The 19,653-nt window shown below is 47.7% G+C and overlaps 2 protein-coding genes across 10 annotated transcripts in view; one reads left to right on the top strand and one right to left on the bottom strand.

Annotated features, from left to right (window-relative positions):
- The window catches only part of LOC115155587 (1-phosphatidylinositol 3-phosphate 5-kinase), a 41,645-nt gene extending 35,457 nt beyond the window's left edge, over positions 1-6,188 (top strand). For all 5 annotated transcript variants that reach the window (XM_029702325.1, XM_029702322.1, XM_029702326.1 and 2 more), the window contains 9 exons: positions 102-173; positions 250-350; positions 1,964-2,023; positions 2,166-2,342; positions 2,481-2,584; positions 4,142-4,339; positions 4,802-4,994; positions 5,180-5,254; positions 5,450-6,188. In XM_029702325.1, the coding sequence (XP_029558185.1) occupies positions 102-173; positions 250-350; positions 1,964-2,023; positions 2,166-2,342; positions 2,481-2,584; positions 4,142-4,339; positions 4,802-4,994; positions 5,180-5,254; positions 5,450-5,565 (1,096 nt within the window). In that variant the 3' untranslated portion in view covers positions 5,566-6,188. The remainder of the gene's footprint in view (positions 1-101; positions 174-249; positions 351-1,963; positions 2,024-2,165; positions 2,343-2,480; positions 2,585-4,141; positions 4,340-4,801; positions 4,995-5,179; positions 5,255-5,449) is intronic.
- Positions 6,189-13,464: 7,276 nt separating this feature from the next.
- The window catches only part of LOC115155585 (serine/threonine-protein phosphatase 6 regulatory ankyrin repeat subunit B), a 53,873-nt gene continuing 47,684 nt past the window's right edge, over positions 13,465-19,653 (bottom strand). For 3 of the 5 annotated variants that reach the window (XM_029702317.1, XM_029702318.1, XM_029702321.1), the window contains 6 exons: positions 19,099-19,186; positions 18,137-18,220; positions 17,758-17,986; positions 17,467-17,549; positions 17,225-17,316; positions 13,465-14,660 (listed from right to left, as the gene is read on the bottom strand). In XM_029702317.1, the coding sequence (XP_029558177.1) occupies positions 14,404-14,660; positions 17,225-17,316; positions 17,467-17,549; positions 17,758-17,986; positions 18,137-18,220; positions 19,099-19,186 (833 nt within the window). In that variant the 3' untranslated portion in view covers positions 13,465-14,403. Of the gene's footprint in view, positions 14,661-17,212; positions 17,317-17,466; positions 17,550-17,757; positions 17,987-18,136; positions 18,221-19,098; positions 19,187-19,653 lie in introns of all 5 variants that reach the window. The other 2 variants (XM_029702319.1, XM_029702320.1) reach the window with 2 other exon arrangements.

Here is a 19,653-nt window from a genome sequence, read left to right as displayed (position 1 = left end):
CAGCTCCTGTCCAACTCTTCTCCAGTCTCTTCACATCCTTGACATTTCTGTTCAAAGTTTTTGTTTTAATGATATTTGAATGACCTCTGCCCAACCTCTAGCTGTAAGGAGTATAAGAGTGCTCTGGATGAACTGTGGAAGACAGGAGGCGAGGACACCACCCTGTCCACCAGGTACACCACACTGCTCCTGCAGATGTCAACTGTGTGTGTGTGTCACCCGATGTATAATCTTATCTTGTCTGTGCAGCTCTGGAGAGAGCCGGGTCAAGAACAGCCCAGCCAAGCCCAACGAGACCGCCTCCTCCCAGATGGGTCTGGGCCGCAGCAGCATGGACTCTGACCCTCTTAGTGAGTAGTGGACAAGGTCTCAAGGTCAAGGGGCAACATGAGAGGGGGGTACTAGAAAATCAGTTTAGCTCTGTTCTGATGTACAGTCATGGCCAAAAGTTTTGAGAATGACACAAATATTAATTTTCACAAAGTTTGCTGCTTCAGTGTCTTTAGATATTTTTGTCAGATGTTACTATGGAATACTGAAGTATAATTACAAGCATTTCATAAGTGTCAAAGGCTTTTATTGACAATTACATGAAGTTGATGCAAAGAGTCAATATTTGCAGTGTTGACCCTTTTTTCAAGACCTCTGCAATCCGCCCTGGCATGCTGTCAATTAACTTCTGGGCCACATCCTGACTGATGGCAGCCCATTCTTACATAATCAATGCTTGGAGTTGGTCAGAATTTGTGGGTTCACCCGCCTCTTGAGGATTGACCACAAGTTCTCAATGGGATTAAGGTCTGGGGAGTTTCCTGGCCACGGACCCAAAATATCGATGTTTTGTTCCCCGAGCCACTTAGTTATCACTTTTGCCTTATGGCAAGGTGCTCCATCATGCTGGAAAAGGCATTGTTCATCACCAAACTGTTCCTGGATGGTTGGGAGAAGTTGCTCTCGGAGGATGTGTTGGTACCATTCTTTATTCATGGCTGTGCTCCTAGGCAAAATTGTGAGTGAGCCCACTCCCTTGGCTGAGAAGCAACCCCACACATGAATGGTCTCAGGATGCTTTACTGTTGGCATGACACAGGACTGATGGTAGCGCTCACCATGTCTTCTACGGACAAGCTTTTTTCCGGATGCCCCAAACAATCGGAAAGGGGAGTTATCAGAGAAAATGACTTTACCCCAGTCCTCAGCAGTCCAATCCCTGTTCCTTTTGCAGAATATCAGTCTGGCTCTGTTTTTCCTGGAGAGAAGTAGCTTCTTTGCTACCCTTCTTGACACCAGGCCATCCTCCAAAAGTCTTAGCCTCACTGTGCTTGCAGATGGTGCCCCGATCCCACAGCTGAATCAACTTTAGGAGACGGTCCTGGCGCTTGCTGGACTTTCTTGGGCGCCCTGAAGCTGCCTTCACAACAATTGAACCGCTCTCCTTGAAGTTCTTGATGATCCAATAAATGGTTGTACCTAAATCAATCTTACTGGCAGCAATATCCTTGCCTGTGAAGCCCTTTTTGCGCAAAGCAATGATGATGGCATGTGTTTCCTTGCAGGTAACCATGGTTGACAGAGGAAGAACCATGATTCCAAGCACCACCCTCCTTTGAAGCTTCCAGTCTGTTATTCGAACTCAATCAGCATGACAGAGTGATCTCCAGCCTTGGCCTCGTCAACACTCACACCTTTGTTAATGAGAGAATCACTGACATGATGTCAGCTGGTCCTTTTGTGGCAGGGCTGAAATGTAGTGGAAATGTTTTGGGGGGGATTCAGTTCATTTGCATGGCAAAGAGGGACTTCACTCTTCATAACATTCTGGAGTATATGCAAATTGCCATCATACAAACTGAGGCAGCAGACTTTGTGAAAATGAATATTTGTGTCATTCTCAACTTTTGGCCACGACTGTAGTATGTAATGTTTCTGGAGTTCCTAGCATGTTTTCTTTTTCTCTGAACAGAAGATGCAGACATAGGAGACAACCATAAAAAGTCAACAGGAAACCCTCATATTGAATTACGTGAGTAAATGCATTTCTCATTGGATTTCCCTTTGGAATGGCATCACCTCTTAGCCTGCAAACTTCCTCTCAATAACAAGCATAAGGCCTAGTCAGTAACCCATCTCATTCTGTCCCCTCCCTCCCTCCCTCTCTCCTGCAGAGTTCTCTGATGCCAACGCTAAGTTCTACTGTAGGATCTACTATGCTGAGGAGTTCCACAAGATGAGAGCGGAGATAATGGAGAGTACGGAGGATGACTTTGTTCGCTCGCTGTCCCACTGTGTCAACTGGCAGGCCCGTGGTGGCAAGTCTGGGGCCGTCTTCTATGCCACCGAAGGTGACCGGCAACACCAGAGCCATATTGTTTTATTTTTAACTTCTATTTACCAGGAAGTCCCATTTGAGGTCAAGAGACGCCTTTTAAATATGTCTGTTGTACCTCAATGTGTGTCTTTACCCTCCCTCCCTCCCTCAGATGGCCGATTCATCCTGAAGCAGATGCCCAGACTAGAGGTTCAGTCCTTCCTGGACTTTGCCCCTCACTACTTCACCTACATCACTGGAGCCGTGCAGCAGAAGGTAAACGACACTCACTACGCTAACTACGCTACGCTAACCATCTGGCTTCAGGTCTAGCACAAATATAGTTAAATTAACTTAAATAGATACACTATATACAAAAGTATGTGGACACCCATTTAATTTAGTGGATTCGGCTATTTCAGCCATACCCGTTGCTGACAGGTGTATAAAATCGAGCACACAGCCTTCCAATCTCCATAGACAAACATTGACAGTAGAATGGCCTTACTGAAGAGCTCAGTGACTTTCAACATGGCACCGTCATAGGATGCCACCTTTCCAACAAGTCAGTTTGTCAAATTTCTGCCCTGTTAGAACTGCCCCGGTCAAATGTAAGTGCTGTTATTGTGAAGTGGAAACGTCTAGGAACAACAACAGCTCAGCCGCGAAGTGGTAGGCCACACAAGCTCACAGAACAGGACCGTCGAGAGCTGAAGGGCATAGCACATAAAAATTGTCTGTCCTCAGTTGCAACACTCACTACCGAGTTCCAAACTGCCTCTGGAAGCAACGTCAGCACAAGAGCAGTTCGTCGGGAGCTTCATGAAATTGGTTTCCATGGCCGAGCCGCCGTGCACAAGTCTAAGATTGCCAAGCGTCGGCTGGAGTGGTGTAAAGCTTGCCGCCATTGGAGCAGTGGAAACGTGTTCTCTGGAGTGATGAATCACGCTTGATCATCTGGCAGTCTGACGAATGAATCTGGGTTTTGGTTGGATGCCAGGAGAGCGCTACCTGCCCCAATGCATAGTGCCAACTGTAAAATTTGCTGGAGGAGGAATAATGGTCTGGGGTTGTTTTTCATGGTTTGAGCTAGGCACCTTAGTTCCAGTGAAGGGAAATCTTAATGCTACAAGCATACAATGACATTCTAGACAATTCTGTGCTTTCAACTTTGTGGCAACAGTTTGCGGAAGGCCCTTTCCTGTTTCAGCATGACAATGCCCCCGTGCACAAAGCGAGGGGATTGGTGTGGAAGAACTTGACTGGCCTGCACAGAGCCCTGACCTCAACCCCATCGAACACCTTTGGGATGAATTGGAACGCCGACTACAAGCCAGGCCTAATCACCCAACATCAGTGCCCAACCTCACTAATGGTCTTGTGGCTGAATGGAAGTAAATCCCCGCAGCAATGTTCCAACATCTAGTGGAAAGCCTTCCCAGAAGAGTGGAGGCTGTTATAGCAGCAAAGGGGGGACCAACTCCATGTTAATGCTCATGATTTTGGAATGCGATGTTTTACGAGCAGGTGTCTACATACTTTTGGTCATGTAATGTGTGTATATATGGAGTTGGACCTATGTTTGCTGTGTATGGCCTTGCTTTTTAAGTACTACATTTTATAAAGATAATTCATTTAATGTGAGGAAATTAAATTTTATATTGATAGATTTCTTAGTTCTATGACATTGTATATGCAGGGCTCCCTTGAAAAAGAAAAGCTGGTCTCAATGGTGTCTCGCAGATAAAATGTCAATGAGCTGTGTTCTTGTCGTTGTGATGGATGGATGGTTATTGCAACACAGTCCTATCCTAAACCCAGTCTGTCCCACAGCGGCCCACTGCCCTGGCTAAGATCCTGGGTGTGTACCGGATCGGCTACAAGAACTCCCAGAACAACTCTGAGAAGAAACTGGACCTTCTTGTCATGGAGAACCTGTTCTATGGCAGGAAGATGGCCCAGGTGTTCGACCTCAAGGGTTCTCTGAGGAACCGCAACGTCAAGACCGAGTCTGGGAAGGAGAGCTGTGAGGTGAGCATGGCGCTAGTCTAGCAGGGCTGGGCTATGGGTTCGATTCCCACATACAAAATAAATGTATGCAATCACTGTAATGTAAGTTTCTTTGTTTTATGTATGTGTTGTTTTAACCAGATACAGTGCATTAAGAAAGTATTCAGACCCCTTCCCTTTTTCTACATTCTTACGTTACTGCCTTATTGTAATATTTATTAAATACATTGATGAGGAAAACAATCTACACACAATACCCCATAATGACAAAGCAAAAACAGGTTTTTTGAAAATGAATTGAAAATGTAAAACAAATACCCTTTGCGATGAAATTGAGCTCAGAGGCATCCTGTTTCCATTGATCATTGAGGTGTTTCTACAACTTGATTGATTGGACATGATTTGCTCATTGAGAACACATTCTCTTTTGCAATAACAACCTTTGGATAAAAGCATGAGCTAAATGGCATCATTCTATATTAGGTGGTTCTGCTGGATGAGAACCTACTGAAGCTGGTCCATGACAACCCTATGTACATAAGAGCCCACTGCAAGGCCATCCTTAGGGCTGCTATCCACAGTGATGCCTGCTTCCTGTCTAGTCACCTGATCATAGACTACTCTCTGCTGGTTGGACGAGACGACGCCACAGACGAGCTGGTGGTAGGAATCATAGGTGAGGGAAAAGCTTTATCTTTTTCAAATGTATTCTCATTGGCTATAACGTTGATCATTGTTATACATAAACTGTTTACTGGTGTTTATAGAAAATCATTTCTCCATGCATGCTGCTTCAAAGGCATTTGAGTGACATTGTACTTTGCTATATTTGTAAAACAAACATTCCTCCCATTGTTTCAGATTACATACGGACGTTCACATGGGATAAGAAGCTGGAGATGGTGGTGAAATCCACAGGGATCCTGGGAGGGCAAGGTAATTCATCTGACACTAACACCTCCTTCCCCCTACATTAGTCCTTGAAGTCTATTTTAAGATTGTGCCCTTTCATGTTTAGCTTTGATCTCTAGTAATTAGTTAATTGTATAAAGACCTTTTTGATTTCTTCCTGTAAATGAAAAACGCTATGCAAATAAAATGTATTATAAACGTTTTGTGTCTCGCACACAGGTAAGATGCCCACGGTGGTCTCTCCAGAGCTGTACCGAGCCCGTTTCTGTGAGGCTATGGACAAATACTTCCTCATGGTGCCTGACCACTGGACAGGGCTGGGGGTCAACTGCTGAACTGTTACACAAGGGAGCTAGCCTGAGTCCCAGACCTGTTTGTGTTGTCTAGCCAATTCCTATGTCATTTTCACAGCATGTTTGGCAAGACAGCATAAATGGGTCTGGGACTCAGGCTACCAGGGAGCTGCTATCTACAGAACACATGGGCATCAGTCACCAAGGCGGAGAGGAGACCGCAATGCAGAAAAAGCCTTATCCCAATAGGGAACCATAAAAGCACACTGGATTGATGAAGTAAAATAACAGAGGAGGAAGATGAATGCCTTTTTTTGTTGTTGATGAAATGCAAAGAATGGCCAGTTTGTACGACTCAATTATTCCATAATAATCTTCATAGAATCTTCCACAGGTAGACCTAGAGCTGGGTAAACTGTTTTATCATAAACTAGACGAGTGACTATGCATGACTGAAGACAGAGTTTTTCCTGACCTGGAAAGAAACTCTTGTCCCTAATGACATGTTTCCCTGAGGGAAGAGATTATTTTGAAGTGCCAAGATTTCCAACTGTTTCACAAGATCACTGAGATGGACCAAGTAAGATTATTTGTGCTTAGTTTAAACAAACAAATTGATGTAAATGTACAGAGATGATGTAATTAAAGATTATTAACTGATTTCACAAGGTTTTAAACCTTAGTGTCAGATGTTTTTGTTGGCCTCCCGTCTTGTAAGTCTACATAGATTTGATGGTAAAAAGTCATTGTTCATCACTACATGTAGAGTAAATTATTTGACCGGTATATTGACTCCTTACACACTTAAATACAAATCAAATCATTTTGTAGCATTCTGGTGTGTGACAAAACTGCAAATTTTAAAGTGGCCATTTTATTTTTCGGTCACAACTTGCAGACTTGTTTACGTGCTGCTGTGCGTTTTGTTGCCAATCTTACTTTGCTACCTGACTACTTCACGGTTTTTACTTTTTCATTACCGTATATTTTTTGTTTTTCCCTCAACTTTTTTCATTCAACTTTTTCATCCCGGAGGTTTTATCTGGACATGGTTCGTCAGGACTTCAAACAGCCGAAGCTAAGTAACATTAACATGATGTCTTCTAATTGCAGTCGTTGTACTTATACAGGAGAACGATCGCCTTACGGCGAGGATAGCTGTGCTGCAAGCCCAGCTTCAGACGCAATCGTTAGGCAAGGGTCATTTCAGTGTAGGAAAGGATGAAACAGCGTCTGTGCCACCAGCAAGTACAGATAGTAACGTTAGTATAAACCCCCTCGCACGGTCCCCGCAGCCGGACAACTTTCTCATGGCTTCTGGAGGGAAATGCTGTAGGAATGCTCAACCGGTGTCGCTTATTCAGCCGACAGAAACTTTCAACCGGTTCTCCCCATTAAGCGAGTCGGAGTCAGAGGCCGAGACTTCTCTGGTCTCTGCTCCTCCCGTTGTGGGGTCTGAGACGCCGACGGCTCCCACCATTAGCTCTGAGAAATTGAAAACCCTAGTCATTGGCGACTCCATTACCCGCAGTATTAGACTTAAAACGAATCATCCAGCGATCATACACTGTTTACCAGGGGGCAGGGCTACCGACGTTAAGGCTAATCTAAAGATGGTGCTGGCTAAAGCTAAAACTGGCGAGTGTAGAGAGATATTGTTATCCACGTCGGCACCAACGATGTTAGGATGAAACAGTCAGAGGTCACCAAGCGCAACATAGCTTCAGCATGTAAATCAGCTAGAAAGATGTGTCGGCATCGATTAATTGTCTCTGGCCCCCTCCCAGTTAGTGGGAGTGATGAGCTCTACAGCGGAGTCTCACAACTCAATCGCTGGTTGAAAACTGTTTTCTGCCCCTCCCAAAAGATAGAATTTGTAGATAATTAGCACTCTTTCTGGGACTCACCCGCAAACAGGACCAAGCTTGGCCTGTCGAGGAGTGACAGACTCCATCCTAGCTGGAGGGGTGCTCTCATCTTATCTACGAACATAGACAGGGCTCTAACTCCTCTAGCTCCACAATGAGAGGGTGCAGGCCAGGCAGCAGGCCAGGGTGCAGGCCAGGCAGCAGGCTGTTAGCCAGCCTGCCAGCTTAGTGGAGTCTGCCACTAGCACAGTCAGTGTAGTCAGCTCAGCTATCCCCATTGAGACCGTGTCTGTGCCTCGACCTAGGTTGGGCAAAACTAAACATGGCGGTGTTCACCTTAGTAATCTCACTAGAATAAAGACCTCCTCCATTCCTGCCATTATTGAAAGAGATTGTGATACCTCACATCTCAAAATAGGGCTACTTAATGTTAGATCCCTCACTTCAAAGGCAGTTATAGTCAATGAACTAATCACTGATCATAATCTTGATGTGATTGGCCTGACAGAAACATGGCTTAAGCCTGATGAATTTACTGTGTTAAATGAGGCCTCACCCCCTGGTTACACTAGTGACCATATCCCCCGCGCATCCCGCAAAGGCGGAGGTGTTGCTAACATTTACGATAGCAAATTTCAATTTACCCCCCAAAAAACAATGACGTTTTCGTCTTTTGAGCTTCTAGTCATGAAATCTATGCAGCCTACTCAATCACTTTATAGCTACTGTTTACAGGCCTCCTGGGCCATATGCAGTGTTCCTCACTGAGTTCCCTGAATTCCTATCGGACCTTGTAGTCATCGCAGATAATATTCAACTTTTTGGTGACTTTAATATTCACATGGAAAAGTCCACAGACCCACTTCAAAAGGCTTTGGGAGCCATCATCGACTCAGTGGGTTTTGTCCAACATGTCTCTGGACCTACTCACTGCTAGTCATACTCTGGACCTAGTTTTGTCCCATGGAATAAATGTTGTGGATCTTAATGTTTTTCCTCATAATCCTGGACTATTGGACCACCATTTTATTACGTTTGCAATCGCAACAAATAATCTGCTCAGACCCCAACCAAGAAGCATTAAAAGTCGTGATATAAATTCTCAGACAACCCAAAGATTCGTTGATGCCCTTCCAGACTCCCTCTGCCTGCCCAAGGACGTCAGAGGACAAAAATCAGTTAACCATCTAACCGAGGAACTCAATTTAACCTTGTGCAATACCCTAGATGCAGTTGCACCCCTAAAAACATTTGTCATAAGAAACTAGCTCCCTGGTATACAGAAAATACACGAGCTCTGAAGCAAGCTTCCAGAAAATTGGAACGGAAATGGCGCCACACCAAACTGGAAGTCTTCCGACTAGCTTGGAAAGACAGTACCGTGCAGTATCGAAGAGCCCTCCCTCACTGCTGCTCGATCATCCTATTTTTCCAACTTAATTGAGGAAAATAAGAACAATCCGGAATTTATTTTTGATACTGTCGCAAAGTTAACTAAAAAGCAGCCTTCCCCAAGAGAGGATGGCTCTCACTTCAGCAGTAATGAATTCATGAACTTCTTTGAGGAAAAGATCATGATCATTAGAAAGCAAATTACGGACTCCTCTTTAAATCTGCGTATTCCTCCAAAGCTCAGTTGTCCTGAGTCTGCACAACCCTGCCAGGACCTAGGATCAAGGGAGACACTAAAGTGTTTTAGTACTATATCTCTTGACACAATGATGAAAATAATCATGGTCTCTAAACCTTCAAGCTGCATTACTGGACCCTATTCCAACTAAACTACTGAAAGAGCTGCTTTCTGTGCTTGGCCCTCTTATGTTGAACATAATAAACGGCTCTCTATCCACTGGATGTGTGCCAAACTCACTAAAAGTGGCAGTAATAAAGCCTCTCTTGAAAAAGCCAAATCTTGACCCAGAAATTATAAAAAACCATCGGCCTATATCGAATCTTCCATTCCTCTCAAAAGAATTTAGAAAAAGCTGTTGCGCAGCAACTCACTGCCTTCCTGAAGACAAACGATATATACGAAACGCTTCAGTCTGGTTTTAGACCCCATCATAGCACTGAGACTGCACTTGTGAAGGTGGTAAATTACCTTTTAATGACGTCAGACTGAGGCTCTGCATCTGTCCTCGTGCTCCTAGGTCTTAGTGCTGCTTTTGATACCATCAATCACCACATTCTTTTGGAGAGATTGGAAACCCAAATTGGTCTACATGGACAAGTTCTGGCCTGGTTTAGATCTTATCTGTCGGAAAGATATGTTTGTCTCTGTGAATGGTTTATCCTCTGACAAATCAACTGTAAATTTCGGTGTTCCTCAAGGTTCCGTTTTAGGACCACTATTGTTTTCACTATATATTTTACTTCTTGGGGATGTCATTCGAAAACATGTTCAATTTCACTGCTATGCGGATGACACACAGCTGTACATTTCAATGAAACATGGTGAAGCCCCAAAATTGCCCTCGCTAGAAGCCTGTGTCTCAGATATAAGGAAGTGCATGGCTGCAAACTTTCTACTTTTAAACTCGGACAAAACAGAGATGCTTGTTCTAGGTCCCAAGAAACAAAGAGATCTTCTGTTGAATCTGACAATTAATCTGGATGGTTGTACAGTCGTCTCAAATAAAACAGTGAAGGACCTCGGCGTTACTCTGGACCCTGATCTCTCGTTTGAAGAACATATCAAGACTGTTTCAAGGACAGCTTTTTTTCATCTACGTAACATTGCAAAAATCAGAAACTTTCTGTCCAAAAATGACGCAGAAAAATGTATCCATGCCTTTGTTACTTCTAGGTTGGACTACGGCAATGCTCTACTTTCCGGCTACCTGGATAAAGCACTAAATAAACTTCAGTTAGTGCTAAATACAGCTGCTAGAATCCTGACTAGAACCAAAAAATGTGATCATATTACTCCAGTGCTAGCCTCCCTACACTGGCTTCCTGTTAAGGCAAGGGCTGATTTCAAGGTTTTACTGCTAACCTACAGAGCATTACATGGGCTTGCTCCTACTTATCTTTCCGATTTGGTCCTGCCGTACATACCTACACGTATGCTACGGTCACAAGACGCGGGCCTCCTAATTGTTCCTAGAATTTCTAAGCAAACAGCTGGAGGCAGGGCTTTCTCCTATAGAGCTCCATTTTTATGAAATAGTCTGCCTACCCATGTGAGAGACGCAGACTCAGTCTCAACCTTTTAAGTCTTTACTGAAGACACATCTCTTCAGTAGGTCCTATGATTAAGTGTAGTCTGGCCCAGGGGTGTGAAGGTGAACGGAAAGGCTGGAGCAACGAACCGCCCTTGCTGTCTCTGCCTGGCCGGTTTCCCCTCTTTCCACTGGGATTCTCTGCCTCTACTCCTATTACAGGGGCTGAGTCTCTGGCTTACTGGTGTTCTTCCATGCCGTCCCTGGGAGGGGTGCGTCACTTGAGTGGGTTGAGTCACTGACGTGGTCTTCCTATCTGGGTTGGCGCCCCCCCTTGGGTTGTGCCGTGGCAGAGATCTTTGTGGGCTATACTCGGCCTTGTCCCGGGATGGTATGTTGGTGGTTGGAGATATCCCTCCAGTGGTGTGGGGGCTGTGCTTTGGCAAAGTGGGTGGGGTTATATCCTACCTGTTTGGCCCTGTCCGGGGGTTTCATCAGATGGGGCCACAGTGTCTCCTGACCCCTCCTGTCTCAGCCTCCAGTATTTATGCTGCAGTAGTTTATGTGTCGGGGGGCTAGGGTCAGTCTGTCACATCTGGAGTATTTCTCTTGTCTTTTCCGGTGTCCTGTGTGAATTTATAAATATGTTCTCTCTAATTCTCTCTCTCTTTCTCTTCTTTCTTTCTCTCGGAGGACCTGAGCCCTAGTAGGACCATGCCTCAGGACTACCTGGCTTGATGACTCTTTGCTGTCCCCAGTTCACCTGGCCGTGCTGCTGCTCCAGTTCCAACTGTTCTGCCTGTAGCTATGGAACCCTGACCTGTTCACCGGACGTGCTACCTGTCCCAGACCTGCTGGAACCCTGACCTGTTCACCGGACGTGCTACCTGTCCCAGACCTGCTGTTTTCAACTCTCTAGAGACAGCAGGAGCAGCTCTCAAAGATCGGCTATGAAAAGCCAACTGACACTTACTCTTGTGTTACTGACTTGTTGCACCCTCGACAACTACTATGATTATTATTATTTGACCATGCTTTTCATTTATGAACATTTGAACATCTTGGCCATGTGCTGTTATAATCTCCACCCGGCACAGCCAGAAGAGGACTGGCCACCCCTCATAGCCTGGTTCCTCTCTAGGTTTCTTCCTAGGTTTTGGCCTTTCTAGGGAGTTTTTCCTAGCCACCATGCTTCTACACCTGCATTGCTTGCTGTTTGGGGTTTTAGGCTGGGTTTCTGTACAGCACTTTGAGATATCAGCTGATGTAAGAAGGGCTATATAAATACATTTGATTTGAAGGCATTTGAGGTTTCCAAGACTGAACTACAGAATCCATTCTCTCAGGTAAACTTCAGATGGCCAAAAACATTAGCTATATTTAGTTTACTTCATATCAAATAGGAAAGCACGCAAATCACACAGAAGTAAATTAAAACAGATTTTTATAGAATTGTACAATTCATATAAAACATAGGGAAGCTGACAAACAACCTTCAGCATTTCATACTGAATCAGGAACTGGTATGAAAATCAAACAGTGATACGATTGTCACGACTGACATAATACGGACAGACCATCTGCATTTCAAATGCCACCCTATTCCCTATAGTGCATGACTTTTGAGCAGGGCCCGGTCATAAGTGCACTATGTAGGGAATAGCTTGCCATTTGGGACAGAACCCAAACTCCCCGTTTATCTTAGTTCCAACGACAAGCATTTAGAAACGGAGGCATTGTGCTTTCTAGGGGGTGCTCTGGGGTAGAGTTATTACAATGACACCATATGTACAAAAGCAGAAACCAACTTCCTTTCGTCAGACATCTTGTAGCACACACACACACACACATGCCTGACCATAACTGAGAAGGTTTTTTTTCAGGGTTAGAAGTGACAGGATACTCATTAGAGCAGGGCTGTCCAACCCTGTTCCTGGAGAGCTTCCCTCCTGTAGGTTTTCACCCCAACCCTGTTCCTGGAGAGCTACCCTCCTGTAGGTTTTCACCCCAACCCTGTTCCTGGAGAGCTACCCTCCTGTAGGTTTTCGCCCCAACCCTGTTCCTGGAGAGCTATCCTCCTGTAGGTTTTCACCCCAACCCTGTTCCTGGAGAGCTATCCTCCTGTAGGTTTTCACCCCAACCCTGTTCCTGGAGAGCTAACCTCCTGTAGGTTTTCAGGAGGGTAGCTCTCTTGGAGTGAACCTACAGGACTGTGGCTCTCCAGGGACAGGGTTGGAGTGAACCTACAGGACGGTGGCTCTACAGGGACAGGGTTGGATGGTGGCTCTCCAGGGACAGGGTTGGAGTGAACCTACGGGACGGTGGCTCTACAGGAACAGGGTTGGAGTGAACCTACGGGACGGTGGCTCTACAGGGACAGGGTTGGAGTGAACCTACAGGACTGTGGCTCTCCAGGGACAGGGTTGGAGTGAACCTACAGGACGGTAGCTCTCCAGGGACAGGGTTGGAGTGAACCTACAGGACGGTGGCTCTCCAGGAACAGGGTTGGACGGTGGCTCTCCAGGGACAGGGTTGGAGTGAACCTACAGGACGGTGGCTCTCCAGGGACAGGGTTGGAGTGAACCTACAGGACGGTGGCTCTCCAGGGACAGGGTTGGACGGTGGCTCTCCAGGGACAGGGTTGGACGGTGGCTCTCCAGGAACAGGGTTGGACGGTGGCTCTCCAGGAACAGGGTTGGACGGTGGCTCTACAGGGACAGGGTTGGACGGTGGCTCTACAGGGACAGGGTTGGACGGTGGCTCTACAGGGACAGGGTTGGACGGTGGCTCTCCAGGGACAGGGTTGGACGGTGGCTCTCCAGGGACAGGGTTGGACGGTGGCTCTCCAGGGACAGGGTTGGACGGTGGCTCTCCAGGGACAGGGTTGGAGAACCCTGCGTTAGGGGATACACTTTTTTGGGAGAATTGAAATAAAAAAAAGTACATAAAAGGTGTAACAAGGCACTGGACAAGCTTAAGAGACTGGCACATTGCAGGTAGGTAGCCAACAGACAGAATGTTAAAGGAGGATGGAGGGAGGGGTAGAGGAAGTGAAGAGTGATCAAGGTCCTTTGTACCATAATATAAAAGTGAATAAATACCATACAGGTGTCAGCCTCTTCACTGGAGACCTGATCTGACATACTGTATCTGGGCATGTCATTTACTGAAACGCTATGGACCTGTAACATGAGGGACAGACGTTTCCTAACTGACCACGTGACAGGATCAGGAACAACTTAGTGCCCAATGTCATATTTCTATCGGTGGTGGGAACACAAGAGGTTGAAAATGGTGCCACTTCTTTGCATAAAGGCCATACACTGTAACTAGAGGAAAGCATTCTACCCTGTTTCTCTATAATAGGCGTATAAGTTAATTCTGGAATTGTGCTTCAGTTGGTTTGTGCTATACTCACATCACTGGGCAGATAGACAGAGCAGGGCATACCTTTCAATGCATACCTAGGCTACCCAGACACAAAACATCAACATAAATACTTATGTTAAGAGAAAAGGTTACAATTCTACTTTTCTTCATTCTTGGGTCTCTTTTCATAAGAAAAATAAAAAAAGGTCTTTAATAAAAAAAGGCCTCAGCCTGTCATAGATATCCAAGCTGAGACGCAGTACCAAGAGTGATCTGGAGAAGAAGCACCAGCAGACAGAATCACAGTTAGGTTAGGGGTCAAGCTCCATCCCTCCAGCCTTTAGGGGGAACAAAGTCCTGTACAAGCCCCACTGAGAGGTTCTGCTCTGGGACACGAGCAAGGAATCAGGGGTGGTCGGGTGGTGGGAGAGTGCTGATCTTCAGGCATCCAGGTAGTCTGATAAGAGTCAGGGTCATAGGGGTCAAAAGGTTTCTGAGTCCGAGTCGTTTTCAGTGGCGCCCTGACTGGCACTGCCCTCGCTAGAGGGGTCCGAGGGGGCCTTGGGGCTGCGAGGGCCATGGGAGCTCTTCCCCTCCCTGGGTAGGGCTCTCAGGAGGGAACCTGGGGAGGGCGCACCGGAGCTGCAAGGGGAGCAGAAAGGTATCATGGTAGCCAGAATGAGAGCCAGACAGTCAGCCACCTCCCTGCTAGGAGCGCATGCCAGAGCAGGGGTCAAACCTGGGGGAGAGAGAGAGTGGGCGGGATAGGTAGGATGGGAGAGAGAGAGATAGGGATACAAAGTAGAGAAGAGGAAGGGAGATAGAAGAGATATAGGGGGAAGAAAACATGGAAGAAGTGGGGGGGAGTGAAGCGAAAAAACAGAGATGGGAGGACAACAGGAGAAAGCAGCAATCAATTAGTACACAGCCAGCCCAGACAGTCCCCAGCCAGCCCAGACACCAGACAGTCCCCAGCCAGCCCAGACACCAGACAGTCCCCAGCCAGCCCAGACAGTCCCCAGCCAGCCCAGACACCAGACAGTCCCCAGCCAGCCCAGACAGTCCCCAGCCAGCCCAGACACCAGACAGTCCCCAGCCAGCCCAGACAGTCCCCAGACAGTCCCCAGCCAGCCCAGACAGTCCCCAGCCAGCCCAGACAGTCCCCAGCCAGCCCAGACACCAGACAGTCCCCAGCCAGCCCAGACAGTCCCCAGACAGTCCCCAGCCAGCCCAGACACCAGACAGTCCCCAGCCAGCCCAGACACCAGACAGTCCCCAGCCAGCCCAGACAGTCCCCAGCCAGCCCAGACAGTCCCCAGCCAGCCCAGACAGTCCCCAGCCAGCCCAGACACCAGACAGTCCCCAGCCAGCCCAGACAGTCCCCAGACAGTCCCCAGCCAGCCCAGACAGTCCCCAGCCAGCCCAGACAGTCCCCAGCCAGCCCAGACAGTCCCCAGCCAGCCCAGACACCAGACAGTCCCCAGCCAGCCCAGACAGTCCCCAGACAGTCCCCAGCCAGCCCAGACAGTCCCCAGCCAGCCCAGACAGTCCCCAGCCAGCCCAGACACCAGACAGTCCCCAGCCAGCCCAGACACCAGACAGTCCCCAGCCAGCCCAGACAGTCCCCAGCCAGCCCAGACAGTCCCCAGCCAGCCCAGACACCAGACAGTCCCCAGCCAGCCCAGACAGTCCCCAGCCAGCCCAGACACCAGATAGTCCCCAGCCAGCCCAGACACCAGACAGTCCCCAGCCAGCCCAGACACCAGATAGTCCCCAGCCAGCCCAGACACCAGACAGTCCCCAGCCAGCCCAGACACCAGACAGTACACAGCCAGCCCAGACACCAGACAGTACACAGCCAGCCCAGACACCAGACAGTCCCCAGCCAGCCCAGACACCAGACAGTCCCCAGCTAGCCCAGACACCAGACAGTCCCCAGCCAGCCCAGACACCAGACAGTACCTAACCAGACAGTACACAGGAATACAAACCTAAATCCCTGAACATAATGACAAGGGCCTTGAGTTTTTCCTAGTCAGGTGACAAGGGTCAGGAAAACGTCCTGGCCTTAATGACATTACTGGACAGGTGGGGCTGGGACAGATAGCTACAAACCAGGAAGCTGCATAGATACCTCTAGCCTACCAGAGCACAGAACCACAGCCAGCTGTAACTAGCTACATAGACATGCTAACGCCACAGAACCACAGACAGCTGTAGCTAGCTACATAGACATGCCAACGCCACAGAACCACAGACAGCTGTAGCTAGCTACATAGACATGCCAACGCCACAGAACCACAGACAGCTGTAGCTAGCTACATAGACATGCCAACGCCACAGAACCAGTCAGCTGTAGCTAGCTACATAGACATGCCAACGCCACAGAACCAGTCAGCTGTAGCTAGCTACATAGACATGCCAACACCACAGAACCAGTCAGCTGTAGCTAGCTACATAGACATGCCAACGCCACAGAACCACAGACAGCTGTAGCTAGCTACATAGACATGCCAACGCCACAGAACCACAGACAGCTGTAGCTAGCTACATAGACATGCCAACGCCACAGAACCAGTCAGCTGTAGCTAGCTACATAGACATGCCAACACCACAGACAGCTGTAGCTAGCTACATAGACATGCCAACGCCACAGAACCACAGACAGCTGTAGCTAGCTACATAGACATGCCAACGCCACAGAACCAGTCAGCTGTAGCTAGCTACATAGACATGCCAACGCCACAGAACCAGTCAGCTGTAGCTAGCTACATAGACATGCCAACACCACAGAACCAGTCAGCTGTAGCTAGCTACATAGACATGCCAACGCCACAGAACCACAGACAGCTGTAGCTAGCTACATAGACATGCCAACGCCACAGAACCACAGACAGCTGTAGCTAGCTACATAGACATGCCAACGCCACAGAACCAGTCAGCTGTAGCTAGCTACATAGACATGCCAACACCACAGACAGCTGTAGCTAGCTACATAGACATGCCAACGCCACAGAACCACAGACAGCTGTAGCTAGCTACATAGACATGCCAACGCCACAGAACCAGTCAGCTGTAGCTAGCTACATAGACATGCCAACGCCACAGAACCAGTCAGCTGTAGCTAGCTACATAGACATGCCAACGCCACAGAACCAGTCAGCTGTAGCTAGCTACATAGACATGCATCCCAAAAGTGTCTTTAGGTTAAATTCATCTGTAGAGCCATAGGATCCTATGGTTCTAAACTGAACTTAACCTTAAGATTCTTTTGGGAAACCGGGCCCAGACCTGTAGACCTACTGTTCTCATCCAACGTCTGAACACTGGCCCCCCTGGACAGCAGCTCCTGGACAGCCTGCTTCAGACCGCTACGGGCCGCTAGGTGGAGGGGCCTGGCAGGGACAGACCAATCAGAAGGTTTGTAGTGGTTCTGTAATGGGGAGGGGCTAAATCTAGACACTTGCACCCCAGAAGTAAATCGATGTAACTAGCTAGCGCACAGCTCTGAGATTAACCATGGCCTATCTCTGACGAACACTTACGTCTGCAGCGCTGCGTTGGTGGAACCTATGAGAAAAGTGTCCTTCTGCCTCTCCAGGATGAATAGTACACAGTCCTCCTTTCCCTGAGAGAGGATGAGACGGAATAGAGTGAAGAGAGGAAAGAAGAAGCAAGGGAAGAGAGGAAAGAGAGGAAGGGAAGAAGAGATTGAAGCCAAATAAATGTTACATTCTTTTCATATATAATACACTATTTGTAAATATGGAGTTTGAATGTGGTACAAATGTCATGTCAAAGAAATTGGGAGAGAAATCCCCCTAGTGGACACTCACGCTACTGCAGGCCAGGTGGAGGGCACTGTTACCATTCTGGTCCACCAACCTCAGGCTGGCGTTGGCACTGGTCAGCAGCACCTCTACAGTCCCGACTCTTCCCTTCTCTGCAGCCATCATCAGCGCACTGCGCCCTGATTGGTCCACAGCATCCACAGGTGCATCATGGGCCAGAAGCAGCTGGACACAGTCCACATGACCAGAGAACGCTGCAGCATGGAGTGGAGTCCTGAGAGATGGAGGGGGGAGGGATGTGTGAGGAGAGGAAATGAACAGAAGGAAGAATAGAGAAGGAAAAAAACATGGAAATTAGTGATTGAGAAATTGAGGACAGGCTGTGTGATATACAGCTGTCTGATGCAGGGATGTGATGACCTACCGATCCTTAGCGTCCTTACAGCTGGCCATGTCTGATCCCATGGCTTCCAGCAGTAGTGAGGCACAGGGTTCATGATCATTCACCCTGAGAACCAAAACAGAATGTCAACACTGAGATCCATGAGGTAAAACACAGTCAACACTGAGATCCATGAGGTAAAACACAGTCAACACTGAGATCCATGAGGCAAAACACAGTCAACACTGAGATCCATGAGGCAAAACACAGTCAACACTGAGATCCATGAGGCAAAACTCAGCTCCAATAGGCAACACTCAGCTCCAATAGGCAACACTCAGCTCCAATAGGCAACACTCAGCTCCAATAGGCAACACTCAGCTCCAATAGGCAACACTCAGCTCCAATAGGCAACACTCAGCTCCAATAGGCAACACTCAGCTCCAATAGGCAACACTGAGGCCTAATGGGCAACACTGAGGCCTAATGGGCAACACTGAGGTCTAATAGTCAACACTGAGGTCCAATAGGCAACACTCAGCTCCAATAGGCAACACTCAGCTCCAATAGGCAACACTCAGCTCCAATAGGCAACACTCAGCTCCAATAGGCAACACTCAGCTCCAATAGGCAACACTGAGGCCTAATGGGCAACACTGAGGCCTAATAGGCAACACTGAGGTCTAATAGTCAACACTGAGGTCTAATAGTCAACACTGAGGTCTAATAGTCAACACTGAGGTCTATAGTCAACACTGAGGTCTATAGTCAACACTGAGGTCTATAGTCAACACTGAGGTCTATAGTCAACACTAAGGTCGAAGGGCAACAATGAGGTCTATAGTCAACACTGAGGTCCAACAGTCAACACTTGGGTAACACAGGTCTGTGGGTAACACTGAGGTCTGTGGGTAACACTGAGGTCTGTGGGTAACACTGAGGTCTGTGGGTAACACTGAGCATTATATATTTGATCAATAAGGACAATAAATGTATAGACTTACACAGCACAGTGCAGGGGAGTGAAGGGGTTCCCATCGATACAGCGACAACCTTTCTGCTCCAGCAGTACCTCCACACAGCCCTCGTGACCTGGACACACAAACAAGATAATTGGAAGATGCACACGTAAAAGTTATTCCACATGAAAGGTATTCCACATAAAAGGTATTCCACATAAAAGGTATTCCACAGAAAAGGTATGCATTGAGGCAAAATCCCATAGGAACACTGAATGAGATTCAGACTACAAAGCCATGGTTTGAGGCAGGACTGCAGTAGGGTGGTTTAGTAACTGACCACAGTTGCAGGCCCAGTGCAGTAGGGTGGTTTAGTAACTGACCACAGTAGCAGGCCCAGTGCTGTAGGGTGGTTTAGTAACTGACCACAGTAGCAGGCCCAGTGCAGTAGGGTGGTTTAGTAACTGACCACAGTAGCAGGCCCAGTGCAGTAGGGTGGTTTAGTAACTGACCACAGTAGCAGGCCCAGTGCAGTAGGGTGGTTTAGTAACTGACCACAGTAGCAGGCCCAGTGCAGGGGGGTGGTTTAGTAACTGACCA

This window comes from Salmo trutta, chromosome 20, assembly GCF_901001165.1.
Source record: "Salmo trutta chromosome 20, fSalTru1.1, whole genome shotgun sequence".
Lineage (NCBI taxonomy): Eukaryota > Metazoa > Chordata > Actinopteri > Salmoniformes > Salmonidae > Salmo > Salmo trutta.
Note: the sequence above shows the minus strand (reverse complement) of the source record. Positions and strands in the feature narration are given on the sequence as shown.